Source organism: Stenella coeruleoalba, assembly GCF_951394435.1.
Source record: "Stenella coeruleoalba genome assembly, chromosome: 6".
Taxonomy (NCBI): Eukaryota; Metazoa; Chordata; class Mammalia; order Artiodactyla; family Delphinidae; genus Stenella; species Stenella coeruleoalba.
This window is the reverse complement of record NC_137151.1, coordinates 72,470,761-72,490,491: the sequence shown is the minus strand read 5'-3', so window position 1 is coordinate 72,490,491 and position 19,731 is coordinate 72,470,761. Positions and strand designations below refer to the sequence as shown.

At 42.3% G+C, this 19,731-nt stretch overlaps 1 protein-coding gene across 6 annotated transcripts in view; it reads left to right on the top strand.

The window, feature by feature from the left end:
- NFE2L2 (NFE2 like bZIP transcription factor 2) overlaps positions 1 to 19,731 on the top strand; it is a 76,833-nt gene that overhangs the window by 35,293 nt on the left and 21,809 nt on the right. Inside the window, exons 1-2 of one of the 6 annotated variants that reach the window (XM_079923548.1) lie at positions 4,802 to 4,943; positions 19,576 to 19,712. The exons of 1 other annotated variant lie outside the window; for it this stretch is intronic. In XM_079923548.1, coding sequence (XP_079779674.1) covers positions 19,665 to 19,712 — 48 coding nt within the window. In that variant the 5' untranslated portion in view covers positions 4,802 to 4,943; positions 19,576 to 19,664. Of the gene's footprint in view, positions 1 to 3,978; positions 4,117 to 4,750; positions 6,096 to 18,748; positions 19,713 to 19,731 lie in introns of those variants that run through there. 4 more of the 6 variants (XM_079923552.1, XM_079923549.1, XM_079923551.1 and 1 more) reach the window with 4 other exon arrangements.

Below are 19,731 nucleotides of genomic sequence, written 5' to 3'. Positions count from 1 at the left end.
ATTGCAGTTCCTGTAGAGCACGGTTTCTACTATGAGCAGGAAACTATACGAGTTAAAACTGGCTTTTGTGATATACAACTGTTTCATTTCATTTCAGAGCAAAATGCATTGAAATGTTAATTTCTGTGAATTTGAGGTGATTTGGGTAACGTACCTTCAACGTTATTTTCATTAAGACCTAAGATTCTATTTAATTGCAATTAAGATGACTTCCCTGATTTAGAATTAAATTTGGATGGAAGTAGGCAATTCAAATATGGCAAAACCTTAACATGTTATTTAAAAATCAACATAATTTTATATTTCCTTGCCTGATTTTTTTGAACACATGAATTAAAATATATTCCAATTGGAAAAGGAATAAAAGTGAATAATAGTCTAACAGAAATTAAATTTAATCTTTCTTTTTGAAGACACATATGACAAATTTTGAGAAAATATCAAAAGAATATTTCATGTTTCTTTAAATTAGTGGGCTAGATGAATACTTCTTTCTCCAGTCATATTTCAAAGTCAACAAACCTAAGCTAGAGGTATTTAATATATATTTTAAGTGTTTCAGTGATTCCTTTCTAAACCAGCATCTTTGAGGTCTTGGAACAGATGACAGTAAAATGCAATTCTTCTGATACTTCTGTTTTTAAATACATCTCTTCAGTGTAGTTGTTCTCAGTTGCTAACAATAATTTCCTGTCAAATGTAAAATGCTGCATGTAAAGTATTTTTTAAATTTAACATGGTTATGGATAAGCAATCAATGTGCATTTTCATTTGTAAAAAGGAAGAGGAAGTAATTACCAAGCAAAGCAATCTTAGAGCAAGATGAGCCTTAGAAGTTTACTTAGTGCATCCCGTTCTTTTTAGAGCTAAGAACACTGATGTCAGAGGGGGTGATTCTTTTCAAAGTAACACAGAGGAACTGGAATTGGATGTTGACCCCCGAGTCCATGCAACCTCTTTCACTGCTTATGCCACTACTCCCAGAAAGTGAAATCATATTCATCCCCATTCAACATCTAGAATGCCAAGTATAGCATAAAGTATTTACCAACCTAGCTGTTGTGGCCAACAGATGCCAAAGAACTTAACATCTAATTGGAAAAGTAACAAATAGAATAGACAGGCAATGGTAAGTGATACAGGGCACCAAAAATAGTAGAAGATCATTTCCAGTTGGGAAGGATAGGGACATCTTTATATAGAGAATGGTTTATTTGAATCAGTTCTTTAAGTGGGCATGAGATTGCAAGAGAAAGGGTGAAAGGAGGACTTTTGGGTGGGAAACCTATGTGAACAAACATATAGAGGTAGGAAATCATAGATATAGTTGGAAAAAAATGAAAAGACTAATTTGACCAGGGCATATGATTTGCATAGAGGATGTGGTGATAAAATTAAGAAAGGTAGTTGGAGCTCAGTGGTTCTTGTGCATTACAACTTTTTAAGGATTGTAGACAGGTAATTTTTATAATATGAAGGAAAATTTTGTTTGTGTATTTCTACGGTGTTTTTTTTTTTTATATATTATGGCACCCAGGTAGCAAGATGTAACTTTATGAACCTACTAAAATTGGTCCACATGAACTTTTGAACTGAAGATTTTTAAAGTTTCTGATGATTCTTGATGTCAAATTTGTGGTATTCCTGACATTTGTAAATAACTTTCTAAAACCTACAGAAGTAGTGAATTATGGTCCTAGTTTCACTCGAAGCTGTTAAACATTTGGAGTTCAACAGTAAAGTTTTTGTGGAAGAAAAGTGATAATTAAATGGCCAAGAAAATAAGTAATTAAAATAGAATTTTAATTAAAAAAAAAGCTTAGGTGGAGACTTGGCATAGTGTCACTTCCAGCCTCCTTCTATAAGTTAAAGCAAGTCTCAGGGCCAGCCTTGCTGCAATGTGGGGGGACTACACAAGCACGTCAATATCAGGAGGGGGGTTCACTGGGTGCCATCTGTGGAAACTAGCTACCCAATACGCTTAAATTGTAAGCTGGACAAATTTAGAATTTCAATGATAATTCCAAGGGAGTTTGGATATTTTCTGGCTCAAACATAGAGTACAGTTAAAAGGAAGTGAAAAGAAGAGGGAAGAAGCCTCAAGGTGATGAAGGATTTTGAAATAGTAGATAGTTTCTTGGGCCTTGCAAATTTGGCAGATTAGATCACAGAGAAGCAGCTGAAATAAATGGGTCACTGCATCACTATCCAAACTTTGTATACTTGGAAGGATTACTTGATGATGCTTGTTTTTCATGAAAACTCTGGGGCAAAGTACTACAATTCTGCCCTATCTCAAGCATACATGGAAGGTTCTCTTTCTAAAGATGGCAAAGAACTCAGACAGCAATGGAAATGTACAAGGGTTAGTAGAATGTAAAACTAGTTGAGAGAAAAAATAAAATAGCAAGGAGAGCCTGACAGTAAAAGAACTCCCATGGCACCAGGATAAGAGAGAAAAGTCAGCATTCTCCTGGAACTTCTCAATCCATAGTATCTGTGCCCTCATAGCACAATATATAAGTTTAGAGGTAAAAGACAGTAAAAGAACTGCCATGGCACCAGGATAAGAGAGAAAAGTCAGCATTCTCCTGGAACTTCTCAATCCATAGTATCTGTGCCCTCATAGCACAATATATAAGTTTAGAGGGCAAGGCCTAGGTTCTCACATGAATATGATCTTACTTCAGAATTCTGCAAAGACCAGGAACCTCCTTGATGTGGGTGGTCTGAGACTGGGGTTCACTGTTCTTATCCTGAACCACCATACAATGCCAAACAGCTTTTCCTTAGCTGTTTCCTTTATTTTTCTTAAACATGTTCAGACTCTTATCATATTGTCCTCCTCCCCTTGAAAATACATACTCTGCAGGTGCCTGAAATAATATACTCCCAGTAATTGCAGTTTTGCAAAAGTAGAGTTTATTTCATTCAGTCTAAACTCCATGGAAATTTGTTGCCTAACAAGGAAATACCAAACACTTTATAAACTCCTGGAGGGCAGCAACCATGTCGTATATGACTTTGTTACCTCCTGCCTCCTGGGCTCACAGTCTACCTTCTCGGATGTACTAATTTTAATAAGTAACTTGAATTGTTAACAATATACTCTTGTGCCCTTCTTTGACGCACAAATGTCATTTCATTTTGTCTTCGCATGTTTCATGTCAAGTTCATTGTAAATCATTTCTCCTGAGCTTGTTGTTAGCCTACAGATCATTTTGTAGGCTTTTCACATAACAGCTGAAAGAGTTTAATTCAAGTTGAAGAAACTTACTTCATTTACAAGCGATTAATTTGGGCTTCACTTACCTTTAGGAATATTCGAACATGTAAATTTACAGATAAATCCTGGGAGTGTCAAATTATGCAACCAAGAGAAAGTAAGTTCTGTGCAGCTTTGGGGGCATTGGTCCGCTGTAGTCAGGCTTTTTTTTTTTGTGGGGGGGGGGGGGGCGTCAGGTTTTTGAATAAAATAGTAAAACCGGTTCCAGGAACTGTCTACTTCACCTGGTTTTGCATAATTCCAAGAAGTTAGAAACTGAAAACCAGGCTTGTTAAAGAGTTAGAAAGATTGCTATTGCATAAGAGAAAAAAGCAAAATCAAACCATCTATTCTCTTTTAAATCATAAGATTTCACAATATTCCTGTTTTCAAGTACTTGAAGTTTCCTCTGGGCAATGATTAATTTTTAAATAATTGTTTTTAATGTGGAACGTAATACATACTCATCGTAGAATTAAAACATACTTAAAGTAACAAAGAGAAAAATAAAAATCATTCATGATCCTACAACCATTAATATTTTGAGGAACGACTTTTAATTTTTTTTCTAGGTACATGTTTTCACAGGACGGGTCCACACTGCAGTTTTATAACTTGGTCTTTTGGATTTTTATTTAAAAAATTATATTGTGAGTACGTGAAAAGAAAACTTCTGAGGATTATGACATGTAGTAGCATCGCACGGTGTTAGAGGACGCCATCTGTGGTGTGGCGTGTACGGTCTGGCGGGAAAAGAACGCTCCGGGTGGGCAACATCGACCACTCTCCGAGCAAAAGAGATTTCATTTGCCTTCGGCGACTAGAGCCTGACGAGAGTGCAAGGCGTGGGAGTAAGTGGAGGGCGTTCAGGGTGACTGCGAGCACGAACTCCCCGCGCGGTCCTCATTTACCCCGGGCAAGTCCAACGGGCCCAAGCCCCGGAGGGGAGCCGGGGGAGAGAGTGCGGCGCGCGGTGCGCTCGGCCTGGGTCCCAGCCTCCGGCCCCCGCCCCCGGGGCTGGCGCCACTCTCGGGCGGTGGGGTGAGATAAAGCGGGGCAAGGTTCTGCAAGTCCAAATCAGGGAAGCGCAGCTCCGATACCAGCGCCTTTACGGGGTCTCCAGGCGTGTTTGTTCCAACTGTTTAAACTTTCAAAGCACCCGCACCCCAGCGACCTTCGGCAAACAACTCTTAATCCCGCGGGCGGAGAGCGTTGGCTGTATTTGCGGGAAGGGTAAATTGAGAGCGGAGAACCGGGGGCCTAAGGCGGCCCTCCTCCCGGCATCCCGCCCGCGGCCGCCCACTGCTACCCCCTCCCGCGGCCCTTTCCCGCCCCAGGACCGCCAGCTTCTTGCGTCAGCCGGAGCGGGGGTGGGGGATTTTCGGAAGCTAAGACCTCGCGGCCGGCGGGGGAAGGAAGGGCTTGGGCTCTTGCCCCGCCCTCGGGGGTCGGGAGGCGGAGCCGGGCAGGAGCCCGGCCGGCGAGTCGGGCCGAGTCGCGGAGAAGCTAGTTCCTAGGATCCTAGACAAGCAGCCGCCGCCGCCGCCGCCAGTACCGCCCTGTCCTCACCGCGCCTCGGCAGCCGGGACAGGGCCGCCGTCGGGGAGCCTCAGAGCACCGTCCCTAGCTCAGCATGATGGACTTGGAGCTGCCGCCGCCGGGACTGCCGTCCCAGCAGGTGGTGCCAGGACGGGGGCGGGGGCGCGAGGGAGCTGCGGCCCGGGAGGGACAGCCGCAGCTGGCCTCTCTTCCCGTCTGTGGCCTGAGCCGGGACTGCTGCGGCCGCGCGCACACCAGAGCCGCTGCGCTTGCGCTGGGGCCGGGGGAGGGGAGCTGGGACCAGAGGGCTTGCGAGGGGTGTGGGGACGCGGCCGGGTGGTGGGACTGACAGCGCGCCCGCAGCCCCCGAGGGAGACTGTGTTGGTGCTGGGGGGCTACGCCCTCGCGCGTGGGGCGAAGGGCGTCTCTAACCACGCCCCGGGCCGTTGGAGCCCCGGCCGGGCCCCCTCCCGAATTTGAGCGGCCCGGAGGCAGCGGGGCAGGAGGGGGCGGACGCTGGCGGTCTGAGCCGGCGCGGCCCGGCCCTTCCGGGGCTGTGCGGCTCCCCAGCCTCGGAACCGGCAAAAATGTGCCTAGTCACGGGGCCGCTCTCGGGGGAACTGAGGTCTCCTTTGGGCTGGGAGCCGGAGTCCCCCCTCTGCCGCTGCCCCTCGGCCCATGACCTCCGAGGGCGCGGGCTGCGGCGCCCTCACTCCGCTGGGCCGTCTGAGGGTGCTTCTGTGCAAAGTAATCGATCGGTCCATCCATGGGATCTCCCTTAGGCAGCTTGGCGAGAATGCCCAGTCCCCAGGGTGGGGGCGGGAGGAGGTCATAAAGTACCCAGCGCGCTAGGCTGCCCCGACGTACAGCGACCGAACCCCGCCCCACGCGCCCCCTCGCGGCCCCTGGAGCCGAGGGAAAGGTTCGGGCTCGAAGACCGGGAGTTGTCCCCGTTCAACACGCCGGGAAGTGGCGGCGGGGCAGTGGACTCTGGGGTCAGAGGCGGCTGCGCCCCCGGCCTCTCGATCCCGGCGTGGTGCCTCCCGGGGGGCGAGCTTGGCCTCGGCCGCCGTGACAGTGGTCGGTTGGCTGTCACGGCGGCCCTCAGTTGGCCCTTTCGTGCTTTATAGCGTGCAAACCTTGCCGCGCCGGGGCCAAGGGAAAAGTTGGAGCTGTTGATCTGTTGCGCAATTGTTATTTTCCCCCGGGCGGCTTTGTTTTTGGATTTAGCGTTTCGGAATTGTAATTCCAAAATGTGTAAGGCAGGATATTCTGTTCTGTGCTGTCAAGGGTAAGAGTTTCGAGTGTAGATTAGAATTTCTTTTGTTTTTAGACTGTTACTAAATTTTGTTCTTTTCATAGATTGATTCTCCCTTGGGTGCTTTATTTTGTTTTCCTTTTCTGTTTGAGAATTTGCCTCGATTTCTTATTTTGTTGCTTCATTTGCGAGGGCAGAGGGTGGGATAGCTGTGTTTCATAAGGCTTTGCTAACAAGTTCTGTAAATTATCACAAATGTGAAAACAAGTTTCTGTATATACTTTGTAGGGACTTTTAAAGGAGTAGATATTTTTATTTCCAATTTTTTTGTGTGTGTGAATGGGTTCTTTGGAAAAATATTTGGTTCAAGGAAATGTGTAACTTAATAGGAACGGTAAATACATTTATGCTCTGAAACGTCACGTTTTAGAGTAATCCTGAAGATCTAAAGTAAGGTTTTGAGTTATTGACAATGTACTAATTGTGCTTTTTTTTTTCTTTAAAGCTGTTTGTCTTGAACTTTCCCCTAGTAATGATTAGGATTGGATTCCCCCTCCCCACTAGTACGAAGAAGTAAATTGTGCTTTCCGATTTAGCTGCTGTTCAAGACTAATCCCTATAGCCATTTCTTTAATACTCTGTATGACCCAAAGACATTTAATGCTAATAGACTTTAGTTTTTCTAGATTCAGGAATGTAGCCTAGAGTGTTATTAAAATTTTTTTTCTTTCTTTACTATATGATTTAAGATTCCATCTATACTGCTTTCTCTTTTAAATGTGAATTTTCCAATTATGTTTGTTAAGGTAACTGCTTTTCCACCTTTTGTAATCAGACATCAGTTTGCATATTTGAAGACTATAAAAAAATGGAATAAAATTTGGAATCAATTTCATGCCTATAACTATGATTCATATTAAATCTTTGTAGTCCAGAAAGATTTGAAGAGTTAAAAGTGGATTCTAACCTTTTGTCAAAGAAAAACCAGGTGTGAAGTGGTACTGGGATACAGTTTTTCACCCTCTGTGCGGAGGAGGTGTTGATGAACAGCAGTAAAGAGAGTTTTATATTCTTTATTTCCAATAGCTGGAAGGAACCATCCATTACTCTTTTCAAGGGTGTCTTGGAGAAAGTATTTTTGTATATGAGGGATGAAGTTGATCTTGGACTAGACCAATGAGATAACTTTTAAAGAAAAATAGCACAGGTTTCTCATCTCCTGAATGAATGTTGAGCAAAGAACAACTTGACTTTTTAGATATTTGAATAAAATCTCTTGAGAGATTGTGAAAGATTGTAGGAGGGTAAATACATAACTCACATAAGTCTTTCTGCATTAAAAATAACTTGGGCCATTTGGGACTCTTTCTTTCTTGTTAACTTGGGTTTTTATAAACAATGCTGGGGGGGAAAAAAACTCAAAACCCGACTTTCTTTAGGATAACCAGGAAGAATTGAAAGCCAGATACATTAGTTTTCTTTCTTTATTATTATTCAGGATGAATTATACTTACAGAGCTGCCTGAAGAAAAGAACCCTCTGTGGACTATAAGCACATTTTTTTTCTGGGAATTTTCTCTCTATTGGCTGAACGCATTTAAAGGGGGTTTTGCATAAATAATGCTTCCTCTTTGATTTTTCCTTGATCTGCGGTTAACTGTCAGTGTAAACTCTTGGGCTCAGGAAGAGTTCGGCACTAACATGGTCATAGATGAGTTATTGAGTATTTCCTTGTGTGCGAGGCAGCATGATAATTGCTTCACGTGCATAATTTCACAGTAACCCCATGGGAAATACTATTATCTCCAGTTTCTAGGCGAGGAAAGAGGCATACAGCCGCCCAGAGTTCTGGTTAAAGTAACCCAACTACTGAGTGACAAAGGTGGGATTCAAACCTAGGTAGTCTGACTCCAAACCTATGTAGAATGACTCTACTTCCAAACTGGACCAAGACTAGTTAAACTTTAAACAGGAGGAAACTCTTACACTTTAAAAAGTGGATAAATTGAGAAAAACTCAGAGAACGACAGGCAGGGATTTAAAAGGTTAATCTCCGCACCTTTTCTAGTTACCAAGAAGTATCATAACTTTATATTTTGTGTTTGTGAGACGGGAGGTGGACCTTGAATACAGTGAAGGTAAATACAACCTATCAATTGGACTTACCACATGGAGTTCTTTTAAGCAAGTTGCAGAGGCCTAGCGGGGTTTAATTTAGAGAGACAGGACTATTTCTTAATATAATAATAGTTTTTAAAATTCTTGGTATTTCATCAGTGTCCAAGATTCTGCCTCATATTTTTCAGGGGCTCTTTTCCTTTTTCTTAATTAAAATTCTTAGTTCCTGGAGTCTTTGTTTAACTTTATTTGCCTTGTTAGTTGGTACATTCTCCTGGTCCGTTGGTTCTTTTTTTTTTTAAACATCTTTATTGGAGTATAATTGCTTTACAATGTTGTGTTAGTTTCTGCTGTATAACAAAGTGAATCAGCTATACGTATACATATATCCCCATATCCCCTCCCTCTTGCATCTCCCTTCCACCCTCCCTGTCCCATCTCTCTAGGTGGACATAAAGCACTGAGCTGTTCTCCCTGTGTTATGCAGCTGCTTCCCACTAGCTATCTGTTTTACATTTGGTAGTGTAGATATATCAGTGCTACTCTCTCCCTTCGTCCCAGCTTACCATTCCCTCTTCCCGTGTCCTCAAGTCTATTCTCTACATCTCCATCTTTCTTCCTGTCCTGCCCCTAGGTTCATCAGAACCATTTTTTTAAAAAACTTTTAGAGTCTATATATATGTGTTAGCATACAGTATTTGTTTTTCTCTTTCTGACTTTCTTCACTCTGTAACACAGACTCTAGGTCCATACACCTCACTACAAATAACTCAATTTCGTTTCTCTTCATGGCTGAGTAATATTCCATTGTATATATGTGCCACATCTTCTTTATCCATTCATCTGTCAGTGGACACTTAGATTGCTTCCATGTCCTGGCTGTTGTAAATAGTGCTGTAATGAACATTGTGGTACATGACTCTTTTTGAATTATGGTTTTTTCAGGGTATATACCCAGTAGTGGGATTGCTAGGTCATATAGTAGTTCTATTTTTAGCTTTTTAAGGAACCTCCATCCTGTTCTCCATAGTGGCTGTATCAATTTACATTCCCGCCAGCAGTGCAAGAGGGTTCCCTTTTCTCCACACCCTCTCCAGCATTTATTGTTTGTAGATTTTTTGATGATGGCCATTCTGACTGGTGTGAGGTGATACCTCATTGTAGTTTTGATTCGCATTTCTTTAATGATTAGTGATGCTGAGCATCTTTTCATGTGTTTGTTGGCAGTCTGTATATCTTCTTTGGAGAAATGTCTATTTACGTCTTCTGCCCATTTTTGGATTAGGTTGTTTTTTAGATATTGAGCTGCATGAGCTGCTTGTATATTTTGGAGATTAATCCTTTGTCAGTTGCTTCGTTTGCAAATATTTTCTCCTATTCTGAGCATTGTCTTTTTGTCTCTTTTATGGTTTCCTTTGCTGTGCAAAAGCTTTTAAGTTTCATTAGGTCCCATTTGTTTATTTTTGTTTTTATTTCCATTTCTCTAGGAGATGGGTCACAAAGGATCTTGTTGTGATTTATGTCATAGAGTGTTCTTCCTATGTTTTCCTCTGAGAGTTTTATAGTGTCTGGCCTTACATTTAGGTCTTTAATCCATTGTGAGTTTATTTTTGTGTATGGTGTTAGGGAGTGTTCTAATTTCATTCTTCTACATGTAGCTGTCCAGTTTTCCCAGCACCACTTATTGAAAAGACTGTCTTTCCTCCATTGTATGTTCTTGCCTCCTTTATCAAAGGTAAGGTGACCATAGGTGCGTGGGTTTATCTCTAGGCTCTCTATCCTGTACCATTGATCTATATTTCTGTTTTTCTGCCAGTACCATACTGTCTTGATTACTGTAGCTTTGTAGTATAGGCTGAAGTCAGGGAGCCTGATTCCTCCAGCTCCATTTTTCTCAAGATTGCTTTGGCTATTCGGGGTCTTTTGTGTTTCCATACAAATTGTGCAGTTTTTTGTTGTAGTTCTGTGAAAAATGCCATCGGTAATTTGATAGGGATTGCATTGAATCTGTAGATTGCTTTGGGTAGTATAGTCATTTTCACAGCGTTGATTCTTCCAATCCAAGAACATGGGATATGTCTCCATCTGTTCATATCATCTCTAATTTCTTTCATCAGTGTCTTATAGTTTTCTGCATACAGGTCTTTTGTCTCCTTAGGTAGGTTTATTACTAGGTATTTTATTCTTTTGTTGCAATGGTAAATGGGAGTGTTTCCTTAATTTCTCTTTCAGATTTTTCATCATTAGTGTATAGGAATGCAAGAGATTTCTGTGCATTAATTTTGTATCCTGCTCCTCTACCAAATTCATTCATTAGCTCTAGTAGTTTTCTGGTAGCCTCTTTAGGATTCTTTATGTATAGTATCATGTCATCTGCAAACAGTGACATTGGCTCTTTTTATTTTGAAATAGTGTTCAAAAATAAGTTTGGTAGTGAAGATGTTTATGTATATGGTAAAGAGTGGGACAGACAGGGTTAAACCTGGTTGAAGGAAAGTGGGAAAAATGGGGAGAATTTGAGTTGAAAACAGCTAGTAGAAACCTGTTGGCTCGAATTAAACACTAATCTGCTGTTTTGGCATTTCTGATTTGAAGCAAGCACAAGGGCTCAGGTCTGTCTAATTGAAGTTTTCTTGGGGTTTTGAGTGTGGTACATTTCAAAATTAAATACTTTATTTCTTAGTCCTTATTATTAAACAAATTGTTTTCAGAATTATTGTCTTATTTGTCTGAGTTAAGGATGCTGCAGGATTTTTTAGGTTTCAGTGGATGATTTGCCTAAAAGTTGGTCTGACTAATCCCAGGCTATTTAACAGTGGTCAAGTCACTTCTGAAAGTTTCCTGGAATCTCTTGTTGCACACCCGGGTATGCAACAGATTTACTAAATGCAGTATTTACTAAATGCAGTATTCAACAGATTTACTAAATGCAGTATTCAACAGATTTACTAAATGCAATATTCAACCTGCTTCCTTCACCAATGGCTGTATGTTTATTCTAAGTTTACTGTAAAATGGAGAACAGGGCTTCCCTGGTGGCGCAGTGGTTGAGAGTCCCCCTGCCGATGCAGGGGACACAGGTTCGTGCCCCGGTCCGGGAAGATCCCCTATGCCGCGGAGCAGCTGGGCCCGTGAGCCATGGCCGCTGAGCCTGCGCGTCCGGAGCCTGTGCTCCGCAACCGGAGAGGCCACAACAGTGAGAGGCCCGCGTCCTGCAAAAAAAAAAAAAAAAATGGAGAACAGAGTTTATATTTTGATAATAAGATTTCTAGGAGTTTTTTTTTTTTTTTTCCTTTTATTTATTTATTTATTTTTAAACATCTTTATTGGAGTATAATTGCTTTACAATGGTATGTTAGTTTCAGCTTCACAACAAAATGAATCAGTTATATATACACATATGTTCCCATATCTCTTCCCGCTTGCGTCTCCCTCCCTCCCACCCTCCCTATCCCACCCCTCCAGGCGGTCACAAAGCACCGAGCTGATCTCCCTGTGCTATGCGGCTGCTTCCCACTAGCTATCTACCTTACGTTTAGTAGTGTATATATGTCCATGCCTCTTTATCGCTTTGTCACCGTTTACCCTTCCCCCTCCCCATAGCCTCAAGTCCATTCTCTAGTAAGTCTGTGTCTTTATTCCTGTTTCACCTCTAGGTTTTTCATGACATTTTTTTTTTTCTTAAATTCCATATATATGTGTTAGCATACGGTATTCGTCTCTCTCTTTCTGACTTACTTCACTCTGTATGACAGACTCTAGGTCTATCCACCTCATTACAAATAGCTCAATTTCATCTCTTTTTATGGCTGAGTAATATTCCATTGTATATATGTGCCACATCTTCTTTATCCATTCATCCGATGATGGACACTTAGGTTGTTTCCATCTCTGGGCTATTGTAAATAGAGCTGCAATGAACATTTTGGTACATGACTCTTTTTGAATTATGGTTTTCTCAGGGTATATGCCCAGTAGTGGGATTGCTGGGTCATATGGTAGTTCTATTTGTAGCTTTTTAAGGAACCTCCATACTGTTCTCCACAGTGGCTGTATCAATTTACATTCCCACCAACAGTGTAAGAGGGTTCCCTTTTCTCCACACCCTCTCCAGCATTTGTTGTTTCTAGATTTTTTGATGATGGCCATTCTGACTGGTGTGAGATGATATCTCATTGTCGTTTTGATTTGCATTTCTCTAATGATTAGTGATGTTGAGCATTCTTTCATGTGTATGTTGGCACTCTGTATATCTTCTTTGGAGAAATGTCTATTTAGGTCTTCTGCCCATTTTTGGATTGGGTTGTTTGTTTTTTTGTTATTAAGCTGCATGAGCTGCTTGTAAATTTTGGAGATTAATCCTTTGTCAGTTGCTTCATTTGCAAATATTTTCTCCCATTCTGAGGGTTGTCTTTTTGTCTTCTTTATGGTTTCCTTTGCTGTGCAAAAGCTTTTAAGTTTCATTAGGTCCCATTTGTTTACTTTTGTTTTTATTTCCATTTCTCTAGGAGGTGGGTCAAAAAGGACCTTGCTGTGATTTATGTCATAGAGTGTTCTGCCTATGTTTTCCTCTAAGAGTTTGATAGTTTCTGGCCTTACATTTAGGTCTTTAATCCATTTTGAGCTTATTTTTGTGTATGGTGTTAGGGAGTGATCTAATCTCATACTTTTACATGTAGCTGTCCAGTTTTCCCAGCACCACTTATTGAATAGGCTGTCCTTTCTCCACTGTACATTTCTGCCTCCTTTGTCAAAGATAAGGTGACCATATGTGCGTGGGTTTATCTCTGGGCTTTCTATCCTGTTCCATTGATCTATATTTCTGTTTTTGTGCCAGTACCATACTGTCTTGATTACTGTAGCTTTGTAGTATAGTCTGAAGTCAGGAAGCCTGATTCCTCCAGCTCCATTTTTCGTTCTCAAGATTGCTTTGGCTATTCGGGGTCTTTTGTGTTTCCATACAAATTGTGAAATTTTTTGTTCTAGTTCTGTGAAAAATGCCAGTGGTAGTTTCATAGGGATTGCATTGAATCTGTAGATTGCTTTGGGTAGTAGAGTCATTTTCACAATGTTGATTCTTCCAATCCAAGAACATGGTATATCTCTCCATCTATTTGTATCATCTTTAATTTCTTTCATCAGTGTCTTATAATTTTCTGCATACAGGTCTTTTGTCTCCTTAGGTAGGTTTATTCCTAGGTATTTTATTCTTTTTGTTGCAATAGTAAATGGGAGTGTTTTCTTGATTTCACTTTCAGATTTTTCATCATTAGTATATAGGAATGCCAGAGATTTCTGTGCATTAATTTTGTATCCTGCCACTTTACCAAATTCATTGATTAGCTCTAGTAGTTTTCTGGTAGCATCTTTAGGGTTCTCTATGTATAGGATCATGTCATCTGCAAACAGTGACAGCTTTACTTCTTCTTTTCTGATTTGGATTCCTTTTATTTCCTTTTCTTCTCTGATTGCTGTGGCTAAAACTTCCAAAACTATGTTGAATAAGAGTGGTGAGAGTGGGCAACATTTTAAAAATGTAATTACCACCTGCTTTTAAATATGCTCCAACAAACATTTATTAAAGAGGCTCTAAGATACAGGCCAAGACTTCTTTCATTGATAATGGTATGTTTTCTGGAAATGAAAGCAAAACATATATTCAAATGTATAACGTTCCCAAAAAGTGTTAGAAAAAATACAAATGGTGTTCTTACAGTAACTTTCCCCGCCAAGACAAAACAAGATTGCTAAACAAAATCCTATCTTGCCTAAAGTAGGAATTTTCTCTGGGTCAGCCCCTCCCACAGTAAACACTTTTTAACTATTAGTACGAAGAATTTTAGGAACACTGAGGATAGGAAGCACTTTAACATATCGTTTTTATGGTATATGTCCTGTAACACCTGTGTATCACAGAGCCTTATATATGAAAATCTTCCTCTGTGTGTGAGCATGTAAGTTTATTTGGCCCAAACTCTGGTAGAGGTGAAGACAAACCCGGGACGTAAGAAGTATTTAGAGCACCAAATTCATCTTTCAAAGACCCTGTTGATAATTGAGAGTCACTGTAATCCATCAACAGCCTGTATTCTGGTTTTTTAGTTGTTTATTTTTTTGGCCATGCCGCAAGCCTTGCTGGGATCTTCCCTGACCAGGGATTGAACCCAGGCCACGGCAGTGAAAGCCCAGAATCCTAACCACTAGACCATCAGGGAACTCCCAACAGCCTGTATCCTGAAGGATTAAAAAAATTCCCTGGCAATGCTAAATTAGTCATTCCATTTCTCACAAACTTGGAAATTGAAACTTTGGGGCCTTTGATATCGGCAGCGTACTGATGAGATCCAAACTCTCCATTGCTTTTCTTCAAATCAGAGAAGAATGGTTGGGTAAGAAAAGAAAACTATCAGATCATTTGGCTTTGAAGCCTTCTTCTGAACTTAGAGTTTTTATTTTGTGCATTAGGCAATTCTCTAATTGCTTTTTAAAATCTCTGATACTTGTCTTATGTATGTATCTATGTTTTTTTCCTCTACAGCTAGATTGTAAGTTCCTTGGGAGCTGGGCATAGAATTTATATTTCTCTCCTCTTTTAAACAGCTTTATGAGATGTAATCCGCATACTATACAGTCCACTCGTTTAAAATGGACAGTTCAGTGACTGAGTGTATTCAGAGTAGTACAGCCATCATCACAATCAATTTTAGAACATTTTCATCACCCCAAAATAAACCCATATCCATTAGCAGTCATCACATCCCATTTCCCCCAAACTCCCTTAGCTCCTGGTAAGCACTCATTATTCTCTCTTTCTATGGATTTGTCTCCTGGATATTTCATATAAATGGAATCATAGCATGTGTGGTTCTCTGTGACTGGCTTCTTTCACTTAACGTGTTTACACAGTTTGACCATATTGTAGCATGTATCAGGACTTTGTACTTCTTATTGCCAAATACTATTCCATTATATGGATACACCACATTTTATTTACCCACTTATCAGTGCATGGACGTTTGGGTGGTTCTACTTTATGTATATATTTTTGTTCCCTGTGGTAATGGTTCTTAAAATTCACTGTATATTAGAGTCACCATCATATTTAAAATACTGATGCCCAGGCCTTACCACCTCATTACATTAAAATCTCTGGGGGTGGGACCCAGGCATCAATATCTTTTCAAGCTTTGGAAGGAATTCCTTTGTGCAATTAGGTTTGAGAACCAGTACCCTAGAGAAGCTGGCACAGTGCTTGGTACCCATGAAAGGTATTTATATTTATAGAGTGATTTAGAAAATCTGGTTAGGATGTTGCTTAATTCATGAAAGGAAGTGTTCTTATGTTTGATCACTGACCTTCACAGCCTTAAGATTAATACCTAAATCTGGGAGATGTGTTTAAGATGCCTGGTGAATGTTTGAACTTCAGTAAATATAATTTGAGCTCTTTAATCCCTCATGGAGATTTGGGTGATAATTTTGTCATCAAAAGGTTTTCCCCAAGTGGGTTAGTAGAAGTGTGTTTGGTCAGGAGTGTGGCGAGTGATAACCTGCAGCGTAGATTATTTGGCAATCACATAGAAAAGGCAGTGAGGACCAATGCAGGGCACTGGGGAGGCTGGAGAGCTTGGAGGCCAGGACCCAACCCTGCCTCCTAGAGGAAGCTCTGAGCTCTGCATTCCTGGGCCTCTATCTTCCTCCATTAAAAAACAAAAAACTTAACACCTACAAGGCCACTTTTAGCAACTCAGCTTTTTGATTCTCTGTATATGCTTGGCAAAGTCAACTTTATATTCTGACCACAGTGGTTATCGTTTGTACTTAACCTGGATGGTTTCTGGTTTACACTTTGGAAACTGGGGCTAACTTCTGAATTGTTTGTGTGTGTGTGTGTGTGTGTGTGTGTGTGTGTGTGGTGCACTACACTCGAGGGTGTGGTTCAGTGCCTTCTGAAGCTGCCTCAGCCCTGCCTTGCAGACAGGGTGGGAACAGGGCCAGCAGGGCGTGGGCGCCCCGAGCCAGCTGTGACCTCTCTCCAGTGTTGCCAGGCCCATCTTTGTGTGGCCCAGGTCCAGTCTTCCCCCGGCCATCACGTGATGGGGGGGTACATCTAGTCTGCCCTCAGGAAGCTGCCTGCTTTTCTAATTCTAGTCATCAGTAGTTTGAAATTCTTTTAACCTGTCCCTCCTATTATTGTTTTAAGATTAAAAAAACAGTCCTGTTCTTTCGCTTGTTTTGTGCTGAATGATGTACCTATGTGTTTAAAGTACCTGTTAACGGTATTTGCAGTGCATGCTTGTATTTCAGTGAATCATTCTTCGCATTAAATGCCCTTTCCCTTTTCTGGATGTAGCCGATGTTGGGGTGGGTTAGTGCCCACTCCCGATTCTGTTTGGGAGGCAGGGACAGTATTAACTGTGTATGTAAGGGGCCTGCTGATAAACGGTATAGAAATTGGCTTTACTCCAGACTTGACGTTCTTGTGTGTGCTCTGCTTCAGCACAGAACTGTATGGATTACACGGATGCAGAACCCAGCCTATCCCCCGGCAATTCTAAGGGATTAGAATACAGGGAGCAATGATTGATCAGGTTCTGAGGCCTTCTGTGAACAGAATCGGAACAGGGGTGTGACCCAAGGTGGACGTGCACTGCTTCTCCAGGTGCCTGAGGGTTGGCTTATTAAGAACCTGTGCTTTTTGCTGGTGGGTTTTACAGTCCTGGAGCCAGGGAGTCTTGCTGCTGTGGCTAGAGCGTGTTGAAGAACCATGAATTTTTTTGACCTAGCCAAAAAAATAAAATCAAATTCTTTTAATCATTACAATCCTGGTAATGAAAACCACCAAAAATAAAAACTATCATTTTTTTTCTTGTAATAGAAAAAACTGCCAGTTTTTGAAGAAGTTATTTTGTTCTTGGTACTTCTCAATGAAACATGTTTAAAATGTACATTGAGAAACCAACCCCAGAGGACAGGGGTGGGGCCGGTGTGCTTAGTGCTACCCCCAGCTTGTATGTTCTTTCTCTGCTGGTTCCCAAGCTGAGACGAGGCCAAGAATGAGAACCAGACTGTGGGTTCAGGTTCTTTCTTCTCCAGAGACAGAGGTTCACCCTCTGCTAGACACTTCTTTACCAGGCTGCACGTTTGGGAGAATCCTTGGGGCAGTGGACTGAGAGTGGGGAGATTCCAGGTAACCTTCCACTTGGAAAAAGGGTTCTAGAAGTAAAGGGGGAGAGGTTGGGAGGAAAAGGAAAACTAGTTTAAAGGATTCATTTTAATGAACCCAGGAGGAATGTAGCTTTTTGGTCTCTTCTGTACCACTTCGATTTGCTCCTTGACATGCAGCTTGTACTTAGGTCCTTCATGTGAGAAAAGGGAAAGCATTTTGGGGAGTATTTACTTGTGCTGTGTTTACACTCATTATCTTTAGTTCTTTTAACAACCCTGTTAAGGTATGTTTTGTCATTATTGAGAAAATTCTTTGGAGAGGTTAAGAAGCAGTCCAGAGTTCGGTTTAGGAACTGGAAAGCACATGAGGTATTTTAAGCAGAAGGATTTCATATAGGAAATTAATTATATAGGTGATGGGAGAGCCGAGAAACCAGACAGACAACCCAGAGATTAGCAGCCTCTGGAAACCACTTGCCAGCCCTAGAGCTGGAGGGGCAGAGAGAGGAGGTGGAATTCCAGGGCCTCACCGGCCCTCCCGCAGCTGGACCGAGTGAGGAGCTGGGGCCACTGAGAGAGGGGCTCTGCCTCCTACCATCCAGCATCCCCCGCTCCTCTCGCAGACCCCTGCTGGAATGTAGCTGGAAGCCATATAGCAAGGGAGCCTGGGGATGGATGGGGAAGGGATCTGGGGGCCATGGGCAAATGACCAAAGCAGTCACATAGCTGGTAAGAGCTAGAGCTGGCACTGGAGCATTCTCTGCCATCAGAGTCCTGGCACTTTTCTCCAAACCATCTTCTTTTCAGGAATCTTAGAGCAGACATGATGCTTTGCCTTTGGGGCACTTGGCACACCTGCTTGGGGGCAGGTTGCGTGGGAATCCTATTAGACCGCAGTGCCTACTTGATTCTGACTTGCATGGCACATTTTATGCTATATATTTCTTCTGGTTAGCGGAGTGCACATATGTGACCACAGAGTGATTCAATAATAATGAAATGTTAGGAATTCCTCTCAAGAGTGCGCGGATGGAGATTCCCTTAGGGGAGTTCCCAGATTCGATAAGCATCCCCACTATTGGTAGGTTCTGTGCCCCCTTCCCCCATGAGGTGCCCCTGGGATGCCAGGGCAGGATTGATTATATACAGAAGTTTTTGGTGTTGCTGAAGGACTTGGGCCTCTGGGTCTTGAACTTGGGGGGAGGTTCAGAAAGGAGGAAAAGCATCTTAAGAAGAGCTGGGGGAACATCTTTTCTGTTGATCCTGAAAAATAAAGCCTTTTCTCCCCAGAGAGATGTGGGTAAAAACGACCCCCCTTTCCTCTGTCCCTGTGGGACTCTTGGAAACCTGCGGCTCCGGAGCGCATGGCATTGCCCTGTGCTACAGGTTTCCAAAGTTCACTTGATAACAGCACCGTTGTGCCATCAGGTTTCAGTGACCGGTGTGTGTGCTGGCGGAGCTAATAATGGAGGCGGAGGGAACAATTACTCTTTCATTTTTGTTCACATTACCGACTCTCTTGCATTACCAACTCGCTTGCAACGTTATAAAGAGAACCAACCTTTGGATGTTACAAGACATCAGGATACAGGCAACTGGCAATTTCAGGGGGAAGAAAAAGGGGAAAAACTAACATTTACTGAACAGCTGCTAGTACTGTACTAGGTCCTGGACATGTTCCCTCTTACTTGATCTTGACAATAAAGCTATGGTGATGGCGGCTGTTACCCCCTTTTTACAGACTAGGAAACCTATTCAAAGAGGTAAAGTAACTTGTCCATGGCCATGCCACTCTCGATGGCAGAACAGGGATTTAGAAAGTCCGTCATCACTGCTCTCCCTTCCTTTCTTGCTTTCCTTCCTTGTCTGATGACTATGGGTGTTTGGTTAGATGCTAAAGAATGAGGGGCTCCTTTACAGAGATTCATTAAGACAGTGTCTCTACCTCAAGGAGCTCCCTCAGTGTTCCTCAAAGAGGGTACCGCTGGCAAAGGGGCTGGACTTCTCTTTGGAATGGGGGGTTGTCCCACATTACAGGGTATTTAGCTTCACTGTGACGACCAGAAAGGGCCGCCCTCCCCTGTCCCGACACCGTTCCAATTGCTTCTAGGTGGTGGTCCCAGCCCCAGTGGAACCACTGTGATGCAGTGACTTCCAGAGACAGTTTGAAGCCGGGATATTACTGTTTGTTCTCAGGAAACCTCAGGATATTCCTTGTTCTTTGCAGGGTAGCCCACCATCTCCTCCGATGGCAGCCTGTTCATACCTCTTATTCTAAACCAGAAGGGGGTAGTGGGAGAGAGAACACAGAACGTGATGAAAACTCTAGAAACCAGAGGGACCAAGTACACTTCATTTACTCAGGTAGAGTGTCTCCTTCAGA